The sequence below is a fragment of the Tursiops truncatus genome, chromosome 10 (genome assembly GCF_011762595.2).
Source record: "Tursiops truncatus isolate mTurTru1 chromosome 10, mTurTru1.mat.Y, whole genome shotgun sequence".
NCBI classification, from domain to species: Eukaryota; Metazoa; Chordata; class Mammalia; order Artiodactyla; family Delphinidae; genus Tursiops; species Tursiops truncatus.
Genome location: NC_047043.1, coordinates 37223669 through 37247641, shown reverse-complemented (window position 1 = coordinate 37247641; position 23973 = coordinate 37223669). Strand labels below are relative to the sequence as shown.

At 40.7% G+C, this 23973-nt stretch overlaps 1 protein-coding gene and 1 long non-coding RNA gene across 3 annotated transcripts in view; one reads left to right on the top strand and one right to left on the bottom strand.

The window, feature by feature from the left end:
* Positions 1-18425, top strand: part of LOC109552543 (uncharacterized) — a 49434-nt gene extending 31009 nt beyond the window's left edge. Inside the window, exons 3-4 of one of the 2 annotated variants that reach the window (XR_004528435.2) lie at positions 8379-8525; positions 16558-18425. This is a non-coding gene — a long non-coding RNA (uncharacterized lncRNA). Of the gene's footprint in view, positions 1-8378; positions 8526-9578; positions 16474-16557 lie in introns of those variants that run through there. The other variant, XR_012334488.1, reaches the window with a different exon arrangement.
* Positions 1290-22608, bottom strand: PXT1 (peroxisomal testis enriched protein 1). Its single transcript, XM_019949993.3, has 3 exons — positions 22236-22608; positions 8407-8537; positions 1290-2025 (listed from the first exon to the last, which is right to left on the bottom strand). The coding sequence occupies exons 1-3, from the start codon at positions 22405-22407 to the stop codon at positions 1921-1923; spliced, it is 408 nt and encodes a 135-aa protein (XP_019805552.1). The 5' UTR covers positions 22408-22608; the 3' UTR covers positions 1290-1920.
* Positions 22609-23973: the final 1365 nt, after the last annotated feature.

The window sequence follows — 23973 nt, the reverse complement described above, 5'->3', positions numbered from 1 at the left end:
CAGGTGGAGGCCCCACCGCCCCATGCCCGAATGCCAGCATCAGTGAGGCTATAATGCTCTTCTGACCTAGACCCAAGTACTCAGTGGATCCCAGCTGCCACCTCTTCCCAGGCCTCTGGCTGCTCCAAGTGTAATACCCACCCACCCATCACCCGTGTGTACCTGCCTTAGCTCCCTCTGCCTTGAGGGGGAGCCCAGAAAGGTTGTAAGCACTAAAGCAAACCCATACACATGGAAGAAAAGGAGGCAAAAAGCCTTAATAACCTGCCAAAAATCTGAAGGTGTAGATGCTGTTGGCTTAGCATTGATAAATCGTGAGCTCCTAGAAACCAGTAAGAACAAGACCAGAAACCCAATAGAAAAATGAGCAATAGGAATATGTATGTATTTGTACATATCTAAAAGGTACATGGTTATTTATTGCAGCATTGCTTATTATACCGAATGATTAGAAACAACCCAGGCATCCGTTAAGAAGGGGCTGATGAAATAAATGATGCTACATCCATTTAACAGAATTCTGTGCATCCTGTCTGACAGAGTTCTCTACGGACCGTGGCAAGCTCTCCAAGAGGTAGTACAGCACGTGGTTAAGAGCCCAGACTCTGAGAACAGCCTGCCTGGCTTGGTAACCCAGATATGTCACTTACTGGCTGTGTGCGCTTGAGCAACTTAGTTACCTTCTGTACTGCCTCTCTCTACTTACTTCTGCCTCAGTTTCCTTAACAGTAAAATAGAGCTAATAATATTGATGATACCTGTATCATGATGTTCTTATGAAGAGTAAATGAGTTAACGTTTGTAAGACAAGTAGAATAGTGCGTGACCACCATGCTAAGCAAAAAAATCAAGGCACATAACAGTGTATATTACATGCTACCTTTTGTGTGTATATATATATTTACTGGTATTTGTACAAAGAAACTCTGGAAGGATATGTAACAAATTTACAAACATAATTGGGATTCAGTATAGAAAATAAGAGCAAGGGTTTTCATTGTAAACCTTTTTATATGGTTTTGATTTTTTTAACCATATGAATAAATAAATGCCTACTCAAAAGAGTTAAAAAAAATAAATAAGAAAGACGTTTTAGGATCTGTTCCCTGCCAGGAAGCCAAAACCTAGGTGATGATAGGCATTGCCTGAGACAGACCTAAAAAATGAGGACATTTCCCGATGCTATATATGATCAAACTACAAAATTATGACCCCATATGAGCAGGAACAAGTGGAATCCCTCCTTCACAAAAGAAATATGCACAGGTGTTTCATGCTCAATAAAATAACCATATTTATTTTATGTTTTAAATTATTAATTTTTTAAATAACACTTTTCCTACAAAGAACTCAAAACGCATATACAGAAGTTATAATTTATAACAACAAATTTTCTTAACACTTGCCATACTTCTCAAAGGGAGGGAGGAATATGAGGTAGACAGAAAGGTAAAAAGAGGACGGGGCACTGCAGGTCTGGACGTGAGCAACGAGAGTGGGGTCAACAGGCTGCTGGAGGGCCTGGTACCCAGGGGAGGGGGCCAGGAGAAAGCACCCATTCCAGTGACCTCTGGTTTGGGGATGAGGTTCAATTTCCCTCATAAGAGGAAATGTTCAAGGTTTCCTTACAAGGAGCACTGGGACTATCCACAGCGCTGGTGTTTCCTAAGCAGCAAGGCCTCCTGGGTTCCTAAGTTCCTTGGGCTCTACCATGGGGCAGTCATAGACATCTCATCGCTGGTTGACCAGTGAACAGACAAATGGCCAGTGAGTCCGCAGTTCTCCAACAATCAGGCACAAAGCAACAATGGTGGGTGAAAACAGAGGAGGTAGAGACGGGTCTTCTTCCCATCTGCCCCAGTGGGATGCATATTTTCTCAGAGGGTAGAAGGAAAGCAGAACCTGACATTTACATTCCTTTTACATCACATGGTTATTCCAGAGAAAGCGCAACAACATGTGAACTCCTCCAAAGAAAACTAAGACAAAATGAGCCAGGATAGCTCTGTCTTCTTGTTGAAAATCCTGTTTAAAAAGAGAGCAAGAAAGAGGTTAAATTTGTTTTTTAAGTGATAAAATAATCCAAAGTTAGAAGTTCGGTATTGATATTAATTCAATCAATGCCACAGACAAGCATCTAGGGCTGCTTCATGAAGTGTATGAGTGGAAGAATATCTTAGTCTGTTCCATAATGTCCATACCCTCCACAGCACCGTGGGAAGTTTTCCTCTGGACGTTTTCCCATCTTCACCATCAGCAAATAGGGGCACTCTTTTCAGGGTTGATTAACCTCTTTCTCTGGCTTCCCAGAGCACTTTCTTAGTCCTTTCAAAGAAGTAAGGGAGTCTGCTTTGGGGTTGGAAGAACAGACTTAGATGGTGAAGAGGGGTGAATATGAGCAAAGTTGGAAGTGACGACCACAGCAGATTTCTGGAGCTGTAAGTAAATGCCACTGTTTTTATGGGAGTATCAGGAGAAGAAGGCTGGGGGCCAGACAGAAAGGGCTCTCCCCGGCCCTGCCCTCCTCCTGCAGTCTGTTCTCAACCCAGCAGCCTCGGGGACTGTTGCGACGCGGCCCCTCTGCTCAGTGCTCTCCAGTGGTTCGGCCGCACTCAAAAGAGCCCTTACAGCGACCTCAAGGCCCTGCCACCCACCTCTCTGACCATATCTTTACAGCTTTCTGCATTACTCAGCTTCAGCCACCCTGGCCTCCTTGCTATTCTTCAAATATGCCAGACATGCCCCTGCCTCAGTCTTTGCTATTCACCTGCCTCCACTGCTCTCTCCCCAGGTCCACGGACCCTCCCCTACCTCTGTCAAGGTTTTGCTCAGAAGGCACCTTCAGTGAGGCCTTCCCTTAAAACTGCAAATCCCCCAACACTCCTCATGACTATCTGATAAACTATATTCTTTGTTTGTTTGTTTATTGTTTGTCTCCACGAGATCAGGGAAGTTTTCTCTTTTGATCACTGCCATATCTCCAGCACTTAAATGGAGCCTGAGACATAGTAGGTGCTCAATAAATATTAGTGGACTGAATGAATGAATGCATGATAAACCATTAGCATCAGGCTAAGGAATTTAGACTTTGTCCTATCAATAACTGGAAATCATGAAAGAACTTTTTTTCTCCTTTTATAGTTGATATCAGTTACAAGAATTGAATGAATTTCCTTCCAGCAAGGCAGACAAGAAAACGTGTAGAGCACTGAGTCAGATGCTCGTATATTTAAATTCCAGTTTTGCCACTTAGTTGCTGAGTAACCTTGGATAGGATATCTAATCTCTCTGAACCTCAAATACCTCTCCTGAAATACCTGTTCCACTAATTCATAGAGTTATTTGGAAAATTAAATGAAACACATAAGAGTATCTCAGAGTACGTGGAAGAAAATGTTTAATAAATGTTCGTTTCCCTCTTGTCTTTCTAACAAACTAAGAAATTCCTTATACGTTACTGTCAGGGTCCCAGAGAAAACAGATGGCATACTCAAATTAGGAATAATTCAGGGAAGGTCAGATAAAGACACTGTCTACAAAAGTTGGGGGAGGAGGCATAAGGGTAGGCTGGCAACAGCAGAGTTGTTGCCGCTCCTAGGCCTGTAGGGACAGGGAGGGGGAAGTTTCTAGAACCCAGGAGCGAGTCCTGTGGAGAAAAATTTCAGAGACACATTTAAGATCGTAAAAGCAACAGGAAGACTATATTTTATATATTATTTATTTGGTTGCACCAGGTCTTAGTTGCGGCTCGCCGGCTCCTTAGTTGCGGCTCGCGGGCTCCTTAGTTGCAACACGTGGGCTCCTTAGTCGTGGCATGCGAACTCTTAGTTGAGGCATGCGTGTGGGATCTAGTTCCCTGGCCAGGGATCGAACCCAGCCCCCTGCATTGGGAGCACGGAGTCTTAACCACTGAACCACCAGGGAAGTCCCAAGACTATTTTTAAACACACTTTGGGCTTCCCTGGTGGCGCAGTGGTTGAGAGTCCACCTGCCGATGCAGGGGACACGGGTTCGTGCCCCGGTCCGGGAAGATCCCACATGCCGTGGAGCGTCTGGGCCTGTGAGCCACGGCCGCTGAGCCTGCGCGTCCGGAGCCTGTGCTCCGCAACGGGAGAGGCCACAACAGTGAGAGGCGCGCGTACCAAAAAAAAAAAAAAAAAAAACCCAAAAAAGACCAGGTCCTCGAACCAGAACCCCTCAAAACTAGATGGCAAAATAGAAGATGTTATTTTGAGAATCAAGGCCTATTTGAAAACACAGAACACTTGCTTAAGTGAAAAGAATAAGAAGTCAAGCTATGTGATAGCTCAAGGACAATCAATTTGGTAGACAAAAATACACCTTGGTGAGCTCCTTGTCGGGGAGTTCCAAGAGCAAGAATAAAAGTTTCTTTAAATACATCAAAAGCAGGAAGATATCTGGAGAATCAATGTGACCACTTGATTAAACAAAGTACAAAAGGTGAATAAATGACTATATGAAAGAAATATACCACGCCGGATTTGAAATTCTGTTATAGTTGCTTGAGGTAAGCCTTAAAGTAGCAGAGTAAATCATGCATTTGACTGTTTAGCATTTTAGAGGCAAACTTAGGAGGAATTTTTTAAATTATTTTAAAAATATTCTGTGGTCTATTTAAAGTGTTCTAAAATGCAATTTTGCAGTACAAGACAAGATAACTTTAAAAGTCTAGGTCAAAGCTAGCTTTGTAAAATGTTGCAAGAAAAGCTAGGGCAGGCATGCAGATAGACATATAGATCAATGGGATAGAATTGAGAGTCCAGAAATAAACCCCCAAATTTAGAGTTAGTTGATTTGCAACAAGGGTGCCAAGGCAATTCAGTAGGAAAAAAGTAGTCTTTTCAACAGAGGGTGCTGTGACAACTGAATACCCACGTGCAAAAGAATGAAGGTGAACTTTTAATTCATACCATATACAAAAAATGAACTCTAAATGGGTCAAAGGCCTAAATTTAAGAGCTAAAAGTCAATCTCTTGAAAGAAAACATAGGTATAAATCTTCATGACTTTGGATTAGGCAATGGTTTCTTAGATATGACCCCAAAAGCACTAGCAACAAAAGAAAAATAGATAAATTGAAATTCATCAAAATTGAAAACTTTTGCACTTCCATGAACATCAAGAAGGTGAAAGACATAAAACGAGGTGAAAGACGAACTTCAGAATGGGAGAAAATATATCTGATAAGGAACTTACATCTAGAATATATAAAGAACTCCAACAACCCAATTTAAAAATGGGCCAAGGGTCTGAATAGACATTTCTCCAAAGAGTTACACAGATGACCAATAAGCACATGAAAAGATGCACAACACTAACCATCAGGGAAGTGCAAATCAAACCCACAACGAGATTCTACTTCACACCCACTAGGCTGACTATAATCAAAAAGACAGTTAACAATAAATTTTGACAAGAATGTGGAGAAACAGGAACCCTTGTACCCTGCTGGTGGGCCACAATGTAAATAGTGCAGCCCCTTTGGAAAATGGTCTGGAAGTTCCTCAAAAAGTTAAATATAAAGTTGTCATATGACCCAGCAATTCCACTCCTAGGTATGTACTCAAAAGAACTGAAAACAGGGCTTCCCTGGTGGCGCAGTGGTTGAGAGTCCACCTGCTGATGCAGGGGACATGGGTTCGTGCCCCGGTCCGGGAAGATCCCACATGCCGTGGAGTGGCTGGGTCCGTGAGCCATGGCCGCTGAGCCTGCACGTCCGGAGCCTGTGTTCCACAACAGGAGAGGCCACAACAGTGAAAGCCCCGTGTACCGAAAAAAAAAAAAAAAAAAAAAAAAAGAATAAAAAAAAAAAAAAAAGAACTGAAAACATGCCTACACAAAAACTTCTACACACATGTTCATAGCATCATTATTTATAATAGTCAAAAAGTGGAAACAACCCAAACGTTCATCAAGTGATGAATGGATAAACAAAATGTGATATATACATACAGAAGAATATTATTCAGCAATAAAAAGAGATGAAGTACTGATTCATGCTACAACGTGGATGAACCTTGAAAAAAATATTGTGTTAAGTGAAAGAAGCCAAACGTAAAGACAACATATTATATTAGTCCCCTTATATGAAATTCCAGAATAGGCAAATCCAGAGAGACAGAACATAGATTGGTGGGGCCGGGGGGGAAATGGGAGGAAACGAGAAGGGACTACTATTGGATTTGAGGTGTCTTTCTGGAGTGATGAAAATGTTCTAAAATTGATTGTGATGACTGGCTGTACAGCTCTATGAATATACTACAAACCATTTATTATACTCTTGAAATGGGTGAATTGTATGTTATGTGAATTTTATTTCTCAAAGTTATTATTTTTTTAAAAAAGAAAAGTGTCAGTTTATTAAGTTGCAGAGGTAAATTTAAAACATAAGTAAATTACAACTTAAAAGGTAAGGGAAAAAAAATCATTACCAAAAAAAAGGTAAGGGAGAGAAAGAAAAGAAAAATGGAAGAGGTGGTTACATGGAGAAGTGACTTCCTGATTGGGTTGAGGTAAACTTAGAAAATAGGTGGTTGTGATTTGTCCTACTCTGTTCTCCTCTTCAGAGGAAAAATTAGAAGGAACCAGGAGTATTCAGAATGTTAGCTAACAAAGAAGCAGAAAAGTTGAACTAAGGACTTGTCCAGAATTCATAAAGCACGGTCATCAGTGAAAACTATAGAAGAAGCTGGAGCATGGAAGGGAGGTGGAGAGTATCATGAGTGCCCTGTAATAAATGATACACAGCAAAGAAGTGTTCAACTCCAAGTAGTGAAAGGGCAAAGGCCAGAAACAAATTAATATTTTGGCTTCAATAACATCTATTGATCATTTTCTGTGGGTCAGTCTCTATTCCAAGTGATTTACATAGATTCTCTCTCTTAATGTTCACAACAGCCTATTCTCTGCACCGTGCAGCCAGGCTTCATTCTAAACGTAAATCAGCACATGGCACTCTCCTGCTCTCCCTCCCCAGAAGCTTCCTTTATACTTGGCGCAAAACCCAAACACCTTACCCCTGTCTCTAGGACGGAGGCCAACTCCTAGACTTCAACACCCCCGACTCCAGCCAATCTGGCCTCCTTGTTGTTCCTATCCCAAGGACTTTGCCCTCCCAGTTTCCTCTGTCTGGAACACTTCCCCCCCAGGTATTCCCATGGCTCACTCCCTCACTTCCAGTCTCTGCTCAAATATCACCTCCCCAGAGAGGGCCTTCCCTGATGGCCCATCCAAAGTCACTCTCCATCACTCGGTATCCCCTAGAGTCTAGTCATCTGCTTTACTGTTTGTCTCTCCTACATTATGAGTCCTATGACAGCAGGCTCATCTTCCATTCCTGCTCTCTGCCTGGAACTGAGTCTGGCACATAGTAGGCACTCAATAAATATTTGTTGGAGTGAAATTGGTCTATCAGTATTTTATTTGTGTTTGTTTCCTTCTTACTTTCAGTAACATTATTGCTGGGACCTTCCATTCTTGTTTTGTCTCAGGGAATGTTTTATTTGAGGGCGTGGCTGAGTACTGCCACATTTGGACCAGAGCATAGCAGAGGGCCTGGCACTCCCTGAAGTCAGCATGATGGTAGCAGCAGTGATAAACAAGAAATCACCACAGGTACCTGTCCTGTGATGCATTTAAGGGGAGGAAGTTGGGCTCTGAGGGGCAGCCACCCCCCTACCACAGAGCCCCACGTGATCATTCTCTAGCTGCTGCCAACTGCAGGTTGTTCTGGAGGAAAACTAAGTGGGCTGTGGATTTCATCACCCCTAAGATTTGAAACAGTAATCATTATTCTTTCCTGTTTCCCTTATATCTCTTACAATAATCAGGAGAAACAAAGAAATCAGGGGGAGTTGGGCTTAGGTCATAACCTGGTTTGGTTCAAGGAGGATGACCACCATCTAAGGCAAAGGTTCTCCTCCCTGACGGAGTGTTAGATTCACCTGGACTAATCTCTCAAGGTGGGGCCCAGCATCTGTAATTCTTAAAACTTCACAGGTGAATCTAACCTGCATCCTAGTTTGAGGGTATGGAGCGAAGTTTCTCACACTTCAATGTGCACTCAAATCTCCTAGGGTGTGTGTAAAACGGTAAATTCTGATTCCAGAGTTGTGGGCTGGGGCCCGAGATTGTGCACATCTGACCAGCTGCCAAATGATGCTGATGCTGCTGGTCCATGGACCACACAGTTTGAGTAGCAAGTGTGAGATCTAATACTGGCTTTGACCCAGGTTCACAATTTTCAGATCTAATGCTTGGTAATCCAGTCATCATTAATCTGTGTGTTCTGCTAATTCCTGGGCATCCCAGCCACTTGACAGCCATTGTTCTGTTTGTTCTTTCCTCCTCCCTGACAGGCCCTTACTGGGGAAACTGAATTCTCACCTCTTGAACCATTCTATGATCGATGTTGTCCCCGATGTTTCTCAGCTGCCTGGCCAACTTGTGGATTATTTCCTCCTGGTGATGGTTCTGGCCAATGCTATTCTCCTTGGGCTGAGAAGGTGGGTTGTGATCTGCATAAGAATTCAAAGAGAAAACTCCATCAACTCTGTAAATCACTCACCACTAGTCACTTAAAACTGTCTTAGACAAGGAGAGGGATGAAATCCCAGCATCATAATGACTATCGAAAAGCAAAGCCTTGCACTGGAATAGGTCAACTCTGTCCAGTAGAAATATAATTCAAGCTACATATGAATTTTAAATGTTCTACTGGTAAAATCAGGTAAAAATAATTTTAGTAATATATTTTACTTAGGACAATATATCCAAAGTATTATCACTGTAACGCAAAATCAATATAAAATTATTAATGATATGTTTTACATTCTTTATTATGTTTAAGTTTTCAAAATCCAGTGTTTATTTTATACTTAGAGCACATCTCAATCCAGATATCAACTAATTTCATTGGAAAACCTTGTATTTTGATTTCATGAAGTTTACAGTTAAAAAGTAAATTCGTATATCCAAGTTGTTCCAAACATACCTAAAACTTCTCCAACAATTAAGTATCAGTTTTTTAAACTTAAATTAATTAAAATTAAATAAAACTTAAAATTCAGTTCCTCAATTGCACTGGCCACATTTCAAGTGCTCTATTATTTTCCAAGTATTGAATTTTTAATATCCAGAAGGAAAAAGTATCTCACTTTATGCTGAAAAGTTGTGTGGATATATACATATCCACACAGAGTTCTGAAAATAAAATTGTAGTCTAAATGACCTAGTGGGGAATTTGGAAAAATCTCATGGTTAATCTTTTTGAAAGAATAATTCCTTCATAAAGCAAATAATAAGCCTCAATGTATTGGAACTCTTAAAAATATTGTTGTATGTTGAGCATCCTTCAGTTGCAATTAGGAAAACTTTTAAGCAGATATGCCTCTAAGGTTTTATAAGTGCTTTTCCACTGCCAGCTATAATGTGAATATTTTCTTTTCTCAAATGATGGTCATCCTTTTATAATCTTGATTTTGTTCACTAAAACTAGAGGTCTAGGGCCTTCTGGTTCAAGACTGAGCACAAGCACTGACCTCTCCCATTTCTACTAGTCCTAGTCTTCTCCCAAGACCCCACCAAAATGAAAGTATAAAAAAGAGTAAAACCACAACAGTGAAGAGAATGGGAAGCAGGATCAAGAGCAGATGAGAGATCTGTGTACGTTTCTAGAAGGCAGAAAGCAGAGAAGACAAGATATGGACAAGTGAGCCAGACAGAGAAAGTGCCAAGAACCCACGACAGGAAACCCAGTTACTCCACCAAGACCCTGAAGCTGGGAAAGGGAGACATGCCATTGACTGTAGTTCTGATGAGGATCAACTGTACCACTTGGTACCCTTGACAGCCCCAGCCCACTAGACCCATCAGATTTCAGGTAAAAAATCCAGATCACTCTTCTCTAATAGAGGAGAACAAATCTTGTGGAGAAAACTAAAACTTCTTTATGAATGTTGGTGCCTTGGGTTAAAGGTCTCCTTGTTCTGGCATTTGAGGGACCTGGGGCCAGAAAGCCAGCTGCCCTAACTCATCACCCTAAAGCTCCCCCAACTCAGAGCCCCCATTTGAGTCCCCACTCAGTGAGGAGCCCTGGAGAAGCAGTTAGGCATAGTGGTAAGATTCTGAAGCCAGATCATTTGGGTTCAAATGTAAAATCCACTACAGATAAAACTATGTAACCTGGGAAAGTTATTTAATCTCTCGATGCCTCAGTTTCTTCAACTGTAAAATGGGAATGATAATGTATTATTTTATCAATTCTAAGATTTTTTAATGCCTCCAAAACAGAATGTGTTTTATAGTCTATGGCATGTCATAGTCCAACAGCATTGTTTACCTTCTTAGCAGGAAACAAAATTATAGTACATTTTACAATTGATGGAATATTAAACTTAATGAGATACCACAGTAACTACCTTGTAGAGGTGTTATTGAGATGATTAAATGAATTAATATATTTGACTTGTGCAGGACAGCACCTGGAACGTGGTGGCTACTGCTACCACCTGGGGAAACAGTCCTACTCACATAACAACAGAAAAAACCCACACCAGCTAACCGGTCAGTATTTCTTTAATATAACAAAAGATCACCAGGCAACTGAGAAGAACCACAGAATGAAAGAGAAATGCCAGATAAACAACCAAAACAGTAACACTGAAGAAAACAGATATAATTCAAGGAACAGAAGGGAATGTTTGCAAATTCTAATGTATATGTTTAGAGAGAGTTAAGAAAATATTACATTTAGGAAACAAAAGAGAATGCTATGAAAAAAGAATAAACCTACAACAAAATCTTTCAGATTTAATAATATGATTGCTAAAATTAAAAATACAACTGATGGTCTGAAAAAATAAAGTCGAGGAAATCACTCAGAAAAAAATCAGAAATTTTAAAATATGAGAGAAAAGATAGGTGATACAGAGAACCAATATGGAAAGACCAGCATCTGATTAATGGGTCACAGAGGGACTTCCCTGGTGGTCCAGTGGTTAAGAATCCGCCTTCCAATGCAGGGGACACAGGTTCGATCCCTGGTTGGGGAATTAAGATCCCACATGCCATGGGGCAACTAAGCCCACGTGCCACAACTACTGAGCCCGTGCACTCTAGAGCCCACACGCCACAAGTACTGAGCCCGTGTGCTCTGGAGCCTGCGCACCACAACTAGAGAGAAGCCCGCATGCCACAAAAGAGCCCTCACGCCACAACTAAAGATCCCGTATGCCGCAATGAAGATCCTGTGTGCTGCAACTAAGACCCGACGCAGCCACGTAAATAAATATTAAAAAAAAAAAAAAAAAGAGTCACAGAAAGAGAGAAATAGAGGGGGGAAATTGTCATAAGACAACTTCCCAGAACTAAAGGACACCAAACTTCAGATTAGAAAGTCCCACCAAAAAACAGAAAACCCCACCAAGTTCTCAGGACAACAAATGGGGAAATAAAATCCTCACCTCTGGAGCATATCGATATTTCAAAATACCAAGCATAAGGAGATGCTAAAATTCTCCAAAGAGAAACATGGATTAGTTTGATCACTGATTTTCCATCAATAATGGGTACTAGAATATAGTAGAACAATTAATGCCCTCAAGGATTTTATAAAAAATTATTTTCAACCTAGAAGTCTCTGCCTATCTAATTCTCAATAATTTGTGAGAGGTGAAGAAAAACATTTGCAGACATGCAAGGACTCAAGAAGTTGTTCTCCCATGCACAATTTTTTAGGAAGCCTCTTCAGAAAGTTTTCCAGTAAAGCAGAGTACGACTAAACCAAGAAAAAGAAGATTTAGCAAAAGGTGGATCCAACGGTGTACCATACCTAGAGAGTGATGAGATTAGAGCAAAAGAACGGCTCTAAAAGGGAAGTCCCTGAGGAAAGGGAGATTTGGTAGAAGAGATAGTATGGTTGAAAATTTGGGGAAACTTGAAGATATCATAACTACAAATCATGTGAGGAGGGGCAGAGAGGCAATGAGAAAGTCCAGAAAACAATAAAAGATCGTACAGGAAGTTTATGGTCCAAAGTGAAGTCAATTAAAATGTGGCTTAGTTTAAACTGAAGGAATTGTTTTATAGTTTCTTCCAAAAGGTATTCCTCTGTGTTAAACTTTACAGTACTTTACCTGCATCACTAGTGATGAAATAAAATTCATATTTTATGGCAGACAAGAAAAATTTAAACATAAAACTTTTCTTTGCCTGTTTCGGCCTCCTCCTTCCCTTTTAGTGTGTATTGTGAATCTGCAGTAACCAGACCTCCCTAGGAGATAACCTTCCTTGTTACTCTTATAAGGGGCCACCATAACCCATGACCCACTACTTGTAGATCTGGGTTATGTAAATTGTCAACAATATGTCATTTAATGTACAGCCTCCTGTCTCAAAAACTTACATAACTGTGCTTTGACCTTTAACAGGCAGAACAGTTCTCAGAGCTTTCTGAGAGGCTGTTCCCGGGTTATAATCCTCAATTTGGCTCAAATAAAATTTTCCATTTCTTTCTTAGATCGACCAATTAATTTTTTTTCAACACTAGGCATAATTTTAAGCAATCACAGCTTTAATCCCCTATTTCATTACTGGGAGGTGATTATTCTCAGGGAAAGTCATTTAAGTACATATGGACTCTATTGCTGGTAGTGACCACTCCTGAATCCCAGAGTGTTAAGAGAGTATGAAGAGTATTTGCACAACCTTTTTTTTTTTTTCTTGTTTCTTGAGGTAGGCTTGTATTGCTATAAACTTCCCTCTTAGAACTGCTTTTGCTGCATCCCCATAGTTTTTGGATCGTCGTGTTTTCATTTTCATTTGTCTCTAGGTATTTTTTGATTCCTCTTTGATTTCTTCAGTGATCTCTTGGTTATTTAGTAACATATTGTTTAGTCTCCATGTGTTTGTGTTTTTAACATTTTTTTCCCTGTAATTGATTTCTAATTTCATAGCGTTGTGGTCAGAAAAGATGCTTGATATGATTTCAATTTTCTTAAATTTACTGAGGCTTGATTTGTGACCCAAGATGTGATCTATCCTGGAGAATATTCCATGCGCACTTGAGAAGAAAGTGTAATCTGCTGTTTTTGGATGGAATGTCCTATAAATATCAATTAAATCTATCTGGTCTATTGTGTCATTTAAAGTTTGTGTTTCCTTATTAATTTTCTGTTTGGTTGATCTGTCCATTGGTGTAAGTGAGGTGTTAAAGTCCCCCACTCTTATTGTATTACTTTCAATTTCCTCTTTTATAGCTGTTAGCAGTTGCCTTATGTACTGAGGTGCTCCTATATTAGGTGCATATATATTTATAATTGTTATATCTTCTCCTTGGATTGTTCCCTTGATCATTATGTAGTGTCCTTCCTTGTCTCTTGTAACATTCTTTATTTTAAAGTCTATTTTATCTGATATGAGTATTGCTACTCCAGCTTGCTTTTGATTTCCATTTGCATGGAATATCTTTTTCCAACCCCTCACTTTCGGTCTGTATGTGTCCCTAGGTCTGAAGTGGGTCTCTTGTAGACAGCATATATATGGGTCTTGTTTTTGTATCCATTCAGTGAGCCTGTGTCTTCTGGTTGGAGCATTTAATCCATTCATGTTTAAGGTAATTATTGATATGTATGTTCCTATTACCATTTTCTTAATTGTTATGGGTTTGTTTTTGTAGGTCCTTTTCTTCTCTTGTGTTTCCCACTTACAGAAGTTCCTTTAGCATTTGTTGTAGAGCTGGTTTGGTGGTGAATTCTCTTAGCTTTTGCTTGTCTGTAAAGCTTTTGATTTCTCCATCAAATCTGAATGAGATCCTCGCAGGGTAGAGTAATCTTGGCTGTAGGTTCTTCCCTTTCATCACTTTAAATATGTCATGCCACTCCCTTCTGGCTTGTAGAGTTTCTGCTGAGAAATCAGCTGTTAACCTTATGGGAGTTCCCTTGTATGTTATTTGTCATTTTTCCCTTGTTGCTTTCAATAATTTTTCTTTAATTTTTGCCAATTTGATTACTATGTGTCTTGGCGTGTTTCTCCTTGGGTTTATCCTGCCTGGAACTCTCTGTGCTTCCTGGACTTGGGTGGCTATTTCCTTTCCCATGTCAGGGAAGTTTTTGACTATAATCTCTTCAAATATTTTCTCAGGACCTTTCTCTCTCTCTTCTCCTTCTGGGACCCCTATAATGTGAATGTTTTTGCATTTTATGTTGTCCCAGAGGTCTCTTAGGCTGTCTTCATTTCTTTTCACTCTTTTTTCTTTATTCTGTTCCACGGCAGTGAATTCCACCATTCTGTCTTCCAGGTCACTTATCCGTTCTTCTGCCTCAGTTATTCTGCTATTGATTCCTTCTAGTGTATTTTTCGTTTCAGTTATTGTATTGTTCATCTCTGTTTGTTTGTTTTTTAATTCTCCTAGGTCTCTGTTAAACATTTCTTGCAACTTCTCAATCTTTGCCTCCATTCTTTTTCTGAGGTCCTGGATCATCTTCACTATCATTATTCTGAATTCTTTTTCTGGAAGGGTGCCTATCTCCACTTCATTTAGTTGTTTTTCTGGGGTTTTATCTTGTTCCTTCATCTGGTACGTAGCCCTCTGCCTCTTCATCTTGTCTATCTTTCTGTGAATGTGGTTTTTGTTCCACAGGCTGCAGGATTGTAGTTCTTCTTTGCACAACCTTTTACCTTTGTAAAATAACAAGTGGACAAGAGGGTATTGGAAGTCTTGGCCTCTCCATATGCTGGACCATCTGCTTCCAGATTGGAAAACACATGCCTCCCTTTTTCAGAAACACACCACCTCCATGGAACTCAAGGCTTTGTCTCAAACTCAATGTGACCTCTTCTTCAAGTAAGGAAAGTGGCTTCTTTTAGGAGAGCGTGAAGCCATTAGCTAGTGCTTAAGAGTCAGTCATTTTGAACATTTTAATCTTTCAAGTATAAAATCAACAGTAATTGCCCCGTCTCAAAGGACACACCTTCTCAGAATCAATTAAACATATTATAGTTGAATGTCCGATTGTTAACAGTACCTAATCTGAATAATAATTTCCAAAAAATGTGCTTACATTTAGCAGGACTACTAGTCAATCTCAGGAAGGCTCAAAGTCTCTTACCAAGGACACGCTGCTCCTTTAAAAAAGGATTACCAGTATCACCCAGGATTGAAGAACAACAAAAGGGAATTAGTCACACAATGAGAATGAAAGGAAGTTTGCACAACTGAAGCGTGAATTCGAGCTACCAGACTAGACTTGGCATCAGTAAGTGTAGACTACTCTTCCAAGAGGTGCCCTGACGAAGGAATGAGAGAGAATGGACAGTAGCTAGAGGAAGAGGTGTGTTGAAGGAATTCTCTAAGTTGGGAGTCTTGAGCAGGTTTGTAGGTTGAGGAGAGGAATTAGCGCAGGAGTGATGGAAAATGGAAGGTACAGTAGGGCAAATTGTTGAGGCGGAGTCCCAGAGGTTTAGGAGAAATGAGAATGAAAATGTGAGGAAGGATAAATTTTGAATAGGGTGGGGGGGTTCTTCCCTTCCTTTGAGATAGGATAGAAAGAGAGAAGATGTGATGCTCATGTAAGGAAGACTGCAATAAGGGCTAAGGAGATTAAGGTGTTTACCCCAATGACGTCAGTTTTGTCCATGAAGCAGAGAACTCAACCATCTGCTGAGAAAGAGGGGAATCCTGAAGTGGCTAAAATTAGTCACCAACAGAAATGGAAAAAAAGAAAACTGACCAGAGCTAAAGACCACCATCACGCCCCCAAAAAAAGAAAGAAAAACTACGTATATATGATCTTGATGTGCATTCTCTTTCCAGCTGGCAAGAGTCCTAAACTTGGATCTAAAGAAAAGAAAATTGTATCCTATCCTCACATAGGAGAAAGTCTTGACTCAGTTACTTTCTAATTTCCTGTTCTTAGATTCTCTGTGCCTCAGTTTCCTCATTTGTCAAAAGGGACTTTAAGATTATTCTTAATATTAAACAATAATGTTCATGAAGTACCTGGTATACAATAAGTCCTATGTCATATGTCTTAGCTACTACCACTGGACTTGGTGTTAGACTATATTTACATAGATACAATAACGTAAACCAAGATTGTTGGTTTTTAAATTTTAGAATCAACTGATGGAAAAAACATGGAAGAGTTGGTTGTGGCTGGAAGACAGAATGTATATGTTAAAACTCCAGCTAATAAAAATTAAAAAGTACAGTTGTGCCTTGGTATCGAGGGGCATTGTTTCCAGAACACTCTCCCCTCCCCTGGCAGATACCAAAATCCGAGGATGCTCAAGTCCTTTATATGAAGTGATGAACCTGGCTGGGTTCAAAAGTAAAGAGCTCTGAGGGCAAGGGTCCCCAGAGCTCCAGGACGCTACACAGAATAGAGTGGGAGGGATGAGATGGGGGCAGGGAGAGCCAGGGTCTCAGTGCATGAATTCACCTCAGCCAAGGGTAAGCTCCTAAGGAGGTGGCTTAGATAGTAGGTGAAATATATGGCCCTTTGATCAAAATTGCAACCATATTTCCTGTCATTTCAGTTTCTACTGTTGTTTCAAGAGTATCTCACCTCAAGCCATTTTGGAATGACACCCTAACAATTAACTGACACCCCAGCAAGGATAATTTGACAATTACCTGAGAAAAGATGAAGGCACCAGTGAGGGCTGAGAGTCCACGCAAGAGGGAAGGTGCCCAGAGAGAAGAAAGGACAACCGAGTGGGGACACCCTCCAAACGAATAGCATCTACTTCAAAATGGCTTTAGGGCCAGCCCTACCTGTGCCAATCAAAAGCATAATGATTTGCAACTATTATTTTACCTGATTAATTGTCACCTGGGGAATACAAAATCTAGTATCTGCAGTAGAAAGATGGAATACAAGTTGGATAAGTTTCAGTAATTGGGAGAAATGAAGGAGCTGTAAGGATGCCAACAAGCCTTGGGTATCCCAGTTGGGTAGGCAAAGGGGCAGAGAAGGAAGGACCTAGAGATAGGATGCAGCAAAAGATTGTGCCCAAAGCAAGAGGTGTGTTTTGCATTCCGGAACTCAACATAATAACTATTTGTATTTTGTGTATGTCTGACCAACTAAGTGGCAAAACCCTTGAGCACATGTATCTATTTCATAACTGGAACCTAGCTCAGTGCCCTACACAGATATTGTTGATTATGATTATAAAGTTGCATAAGGGGGTGGAGAGAATGGGACAGAAAAGGGTTGGAGGAAAAATGTTGGCTACTCTGTAAGTTGATCTAAGGACAGCCCTACCTTTTCCTTTGTCGTGAAGACAGCTCTCCTTTCATTTAAAGTTGCAAAATAGCAATAATAATGCACATTCACATATTTTAAACTCTTGGTATAGAACCTTATCAAAATCCTGGAGACCCTCTCACAATTGGTGGTGGAAGTGTAAATTGGTACAACCTCTGTGGGGGGCAATGTATCTATCAAATTTTACAAATGCAAATGTGCTTGAGGTTATCTATTGCAGCACTGGTTTCAATATTAAGTGTTTGGAAACAACCCAAATGTATATCAGTAGGAAACTACTTAAATAAATGATGGTGTATCCACACTATGGAATATTATGCCACTATAAATAAGAATTAGGAAGCTCTGTAAGTATTAATGCAGAGAGAGCTCCAGATCATAGTGTTAAGTGAGAAAACAAGTAAAAACAGTGTGTTTAATGTGCTACCTTTGTCTAAAAAGGGAGGGGTATATACATTTATATTCACAATTGTTCATATTTGCAAAAAGAACCTCTGGAAGAATACCCAAGAATCTAAAACAGTGGCTACCTATGATAGGAATTGAGCAGATGGGGGACAAGAATGCAGGAGAGACTTTTCACTATATGCCTTTTCTTATTCTTTAGTTTCCCAACCTTGAAAGTGTATTTTTTTTTAAGAAAACACTTATATAGCACTTATAATGTGTCAGCCACTGTTGCAAGCCATTTAAAATAAGTAATGCATTACTATTATTATTAACATAAATACTTATTCACATTTTAATTTTAAAACTATCCCAGAATTGTCATCATTGTACTGAGATTATGCAGAAAAATATCTTTGTTCGTAGGAGACAATATGTGGAATTACTTGGAGATCAAGTTAGTTATGTCTGAAACTTTATCTCAAATGGTTTAGCAAAGCAAAACATCTGTGTATGCATTCATGAGTATGTGCCTTTGTGTGTGTGTATGTGTGTGGAGAGACAGAGAGACAGAAAGCAAATGTGGCCAAAAAAATGGTAAATCCATGTGAAGAGTATATGCATAACCATAGACTTATCTGTGCAACTTTTGTGTAGATTTTAAATTTTCCAAGGTCAACATTGGAGGGGAAAAGTATCTTAGAAAAGTCCTTAAAACTTAAATAAAACATTTCCATTTAGCTTCTACAGAGTCTTTGGACTGGTTTTCAGTGCCCTTAGAATAATCTCAACTTATCTGTCCGTCCTCCTCACTCTTCTTCTTGAACCTTATGCTCTAACTAAACTGTATCTCCATTCGACCAAATCTTACCTGTGAAGCATATCTCAAAAATTACTTTCTCTAAGTTACCTTTTTTGAGTCTTCCAAAATAATGTAATCTCTCACCACTTCGAATATCTATAGCACTTTCAGTTCTATTGGATACATCGTAGTCTAGATTTTGTTATGATCATTGCATGTTTTCATTACATAAAATGACAGAGATGATTATGCACATTAGATGTGTATATTAGCATACTTACCTATTGGATACACATTGTCTATAACAATAATTATGGGTTACCATTACTCCCTAAGAACTTGGAATTGAAAGAAAAAATTGTCTTCTGACAACTAAAAGGCAAGATCAATGTGTGTTTAGTGGAAATAGGTGAGATGGACAGTCATTGGAAGGGGAGAGGCTACTAGCTCTCCCTCGAACAAGCCATTCCCTCTGCCTGCAACTTGCACCCTCCTTAACCCCCTCAGGTCTCAGTCTTGGGTTACGTCTCAAGGGAAGCCTTCTCTAACCTCCCTAGTAGGTCAAAGCCCCATTACAGCATCTGGACCTCTTCTTAGCACCTATCACATTATATTTAACATTGGTGTGTGTAATTGACTGCTATCTGCCTCCTTTACCAGACTGCTCCAGGAAGGAAGGAGCTGTTACTGTTTTTGTTCACCATTGTCACCCCAGAACCTAGCACAGTGCCTAGAATATAGTAAGCCCTAGTATTTTTTTTTTATGAATAAAAAAAGTAAATGTGTCCATCTAGAGGAGGAAAGGGAGAGGTGGTGAGCCTTAGAAGCACCAAAAAAAAAAAAAAAAAAAAGGCAAAATGAGCATCCAGGCACTCTCAAAGGGAGAAAGAAGCTGAATAACTGGACCCTCTACTGACTTCTACAATTAATATATCCCATTTACACTAGCTATACATATGTGTATGCATACGTATACATGTGTGTGTTTATATATATTTATTTTAATTTTTTGGCCATGCCACGCGGCTTGTGGGATCTTAGTTCTCCAACCAGGGATTGAACCCGGGCCCCTTGCAGTGGCAGCACAGAGCCCTAACCACTGGACCACCAGGGAATTCCCCTATGTGTGTGTAAATATTTTTAATTCTGCCCTTTCCTATCAATACTTATTACATTTTTAGAGGTGGGCAGGGCCTCTTTCCACTTTTAATCATTTTTGTTTTCCCAAGAGTGTCTAATTTATCTTAAATGATGTATCAGGATGGTTGCTCTGGACTTCCCAAAATCCTACCCACCACCTCAACTTTTCTAAGAAGTGTCTTTAATTCCCCATACAAATACTATGGGTTGTTTTTTTCCCCAAAGAGTTATGTTCATACGTGTAGTGTAGATGTCCCCAAAGTAACAGATAAATTTGGGCTTCAGTGAGGACAAAAGCCACTAAGGGGAGAAAGGGACCTTCTCGATCAGCTTCTTCATTAAGAGTTTTACTTTGGGCAGTACTTGCGCTATCTATCTTAAGTAACCTATCTATCTAATCTATCTCTATCATCTATCTAGCTCATCCATCGTCCATCCATCCAATCAGGTTCCCAGCAGGAGAACTTCGCAGGGTCGTCTGTGCGACCTCCCACACCTGGGCAGACTCCGCGCCCAGCTGCGCTGCTCAGACCCGTTCTCCGGCTGGCAAAGCGCTTGGGGCAGGGCTGGCGGTAGAAGTCACGTGGGCGGCTGTGACCAATGGGAAGCTCAGACGGCGCACGTTGGCCGTAGGCGGTCTCCCGCGCCAGAGATGGTGCGTCTGGCTGGTTCCCTGCCTCAGAGTACAGTGAGACGGAGGGAGGCGGGGCACCCGGAATATACCGACCGGTACCTCCGATGACCCTGGCGTTAGCGTTCTCGACGCCGGAATAACAATTCTATGTCCCTCTCACACCGCACCTCTCAGTCTGCACATCCCCCATTCCTTTAGTGATACCGTAAAATAGAAGAGGAGAAAAGCACTGCTTCCTCCTGAGCCTGTCAGGGAAGGAAATTGGGCGGGGAGGGGCGGTGGTGGAGGTGGATTGTGTCTGCTACCACCTCTAATCGGGGCTTCCCTCATTCCTGTTCGGCGGTCGTTGAATGCACACTGATGATGCACCAGTCGAAAATGCCAGGCGCAATTAAGATTTTACATACATAGTAAAACGAGAGCTCTAAGCGAGAAAACAAACAGGTAGATTAGGTTGTTGGCTGTTACTCCCTAACTCGAAGGTAGTAGCATTATTAATTCTTCACCCTGCTTCTGCTTTTGAGGTGAAGCTGTAATTAGGAAAGCTTTTGGGGTAAATGTGGCAACGGCGCACAGTGCACCTCAGTTTCGTGAGGGTCCTGTGAGGCTTAAGTAGTATAGTGGGTGTGAAAACATTGGAAAGGTTTACAATAAAATACAAGCTCTAGAAGAGTGCACAACTTTATGAATATACTAAAAATCACTGAATTGTGTGCTTTAAAAGTTTGAACTTTATGGTGTATGAATTACATCTCAATTTAAAAAAGCAAAATATACGTTCTAGAAGGTATTCATAGATGACACAGTCTCAGGCTTTGAGAAATCATTGTTGACACCTGCCCAGATGAAAATTCGATATTTTAGTCGATTGAGTTCTTTCTAGAAAATGGATACTATATTTGATATGGTGGCAAGCATCTATCAGGATGCTTGAAATTTCCACTTTCTCAGTGGCATGTAATTCTTTTAAATTAGAGAATAGTTTGAGATTAATCTTAATAATTCCTTTCAGGTGTCTAGCATATTTTTAATCTAAAATCTTTTTTAAAAGTCTAAAACCTCACACATATAACCCTAACACTCTTTAATGCTTTTCAAAACATAACATTTTAATTTTCCGACATTTTGGGGCATTTAGGAATCACACCTTTATTTTATTTTATTTTGTGGTACGCGGGCCTCTCACTGTTGTGGCCTCTCCCGTTGTGGAGCACAGGCTCCGGACACGCAGGCTCAGCAGCCATGGCTCACGGGCCCAGTCGCTCTGCGACATGTGGGATCTTCCTGGACCGGGGCACGAACCCGTGTCCCCTGCATCGGCAGGCGGACTCTCAACCACTGCGCCACCAGGGAAGCCCATCACACCTTTTTGAAAAACAAAATTTCACGTTTATCCTTCCCTCATGTTCCTTCCTATACTGACAAAATCAAGAAGGAACCTAAACTGAATTTTCCCTACCTTAACAATGCAGACATTTTCAGGTCAAGTTTAAACATGAACTTTTTTTTTTTTTGCGGTACGCGGGCCTCTCACTGTTGTGGCCTCTCCCGTTGCGGAGCACAGGCTCCGGACGCGCAGGCTCAGCGGCCATGGCTCACGGGCCCAGCCGCTCCGCGGCATGTGGGATCTTCCCGGACCGAGGCATGAACCCACGTCCCCTGCATCGGCAGGCGGACTCTCAACCACTGCGCCACCAGGGAAGCCCTAAACATTAACTTTTATTAAAAGATAAATTTGATCTATTTCAGTCAATTTGGAATCATCTTACTTATTTGTCACATCAATGATTCAGGGCTTATAGAAACTAAGAGATTTATACCATGAAGCAAAGTCAGTTTTAGATTTTTCTATGTAAGAACTTTGATGAATAGATTTATGACTCACTACTTATAGTTAATGTTTAATTTTATATCCTCAATATCAAGAAAAATACAAGCTAAGTAGAATATTTAACTTAGTTTAATACAAATAATATCTTACCTGGGTTCCTTGACATGGCTGAAACTGGCTGCGAGCTGACAAGTCCGGTCATGTAAGCCTTCTGAAAATTGTATTTCAACCACAGTGATTTGCAACAATTTGTTACTTTTGGAGAGAGATTCAGAAGTTGTTTACGTTCACAAACAATGGCATCATGTTTTTTCTTCTTCATGTTTTTTCCCTGTTGAAAAAATATATTTTCAGAGGATTTCCCCCATTTCTCAGTATATATTTGGTATGTTAGATGAATAGTGATGTTGTAACACAGGCAGCCTTTATTCCGTATATGAAAGGGTTTTGGATTTGGGTGGAAAATGGAACAGGGTGATCTCTAAGTTCTTTTTCAACTTAAGTAAACATCTTTCCATGTTGTTTGGTCTTTAGATCTGCTACACCACCCTGCAGCCTCATCTCCCAGCAGTTTTTCGTCATCTTTTTTTTTTTTTTTTTTCGGTACGCGGGCCTCTCACTGTTGTGGCCTCTCCCGTTGCGGAGCACAGGCTCCGGACGCGCAGGCTCAGCGGCCATGGCTCACGGGCCCAGCCGCTCCGCGGCATGTGGGATCTTCCCGCACCGGGGCACAAACCCGTGTCCCCTGCATCGGCAGGCGGACTCTCAACCACTGCGCCACCAGGGAAGCCCCGTCATCTTTTTAATAGCTACATTCCGTCAAGGGAACAGTCTAAATTAGTACACATAGAAGAAAAGAGACAAATTAGAAGCCAAAAGAAAAATAGATTAAAAAATAATAATAAAAAACCTAGGGACTTCCCTGGTGGTGCAGTGGTTAAGAATCTGCCTGCCAATGCAGGGGACACGGGTTCGAGCCCTGGTCCAGAAAGATCCCACATGCTGCGGAGCAACTGGGCCCGTGCACCACAGCTACTGAGCCTGCTCTCTAGAGTCCGCAAGCCACAACTACTGAGCCTGTGAGCCACAACTACTGAAGCCTGTGTGCCCTAGGGCCTGCGAGCCACAACTATTGAGCCCGCATGCCACAACTACTGAAGCCTGCGTGCCTAGAGCCTATGCTTCGCAACAAGAGAAGCCACCACAATGAGAAGCCTGCGCACCACAACGAAGAGCAGCCCCTGCTCACCGCAACTAGAGAAAAGCCTGGGTGCAGCAATGAAGATCCAATGCAGCCAATAAATAAATAAATTTATTAAAAAAAAAAACCTAGACAGGTGGGGAAGGTTGGAGATGGAATACATTCTTCATCCTATTTTGGTGTATCTGTGCGTGCATGAGTTTCCTCCCCAGAATGATTCTTGTATTCCCTCTTTAATCCTCCATAAACACACAGTCCATCTCTACAGACACTAATGAAGGCTATTCTGTGTTCAATCCTCCCCCTTTTTTCTAATATTGAAGCGCCAATCCAATAATTTGAAGAATTGAAGATTTTCATTGTCTATTAGTGCACTTAATTATCTTATTCTAAAGGTTGGCCACAGAGTTTCACTTGCTATTTTACCTTGTAAATCTAAGCAGTTACCAGAAAGTAAAGGAATGGATGAGAGGTCAGACCATAAAAAACAACTAAAGAGGTAGCAGGATAGGTCTTCAGGAGCCTCAGATGAGTACTATCCAATAAAAATTTGTGAACCACATACGTAATGTTAAGTTTTCTAGTGGCTACATTAAAAAAGTGAAAAGTAACAGGTAAAATTAATTTTAATAATATACTTTATTTAACCAAATGTATCCCTAAATAAATCCCAATGTTATCATTTCA

Bases quoted from the DNA above. Each gene is read 5' to 3' on its own strand.
- PXT1 (XM_019949993.3), bottom strand. From the start codon at position 22,407: ATGAAGAAGAAAAAACATGATGCCATTGTTTGTGAACGTAAACAACTT. The intron at 8,538-22,235 runs GTAAGATATTAT...ATTCTTATGCAG, and splicing joins AGCCATGTCAAGGAACCCAG to ATCACAACCCACCTTCTCAG. The intron at 2,026-8,406 runs GTGAGAATTCAG...CTTTTTAAACAG, and splicing joins ATCATAGAATGGTTCAAGAG to GATTTTCAACAAGAAGACAG.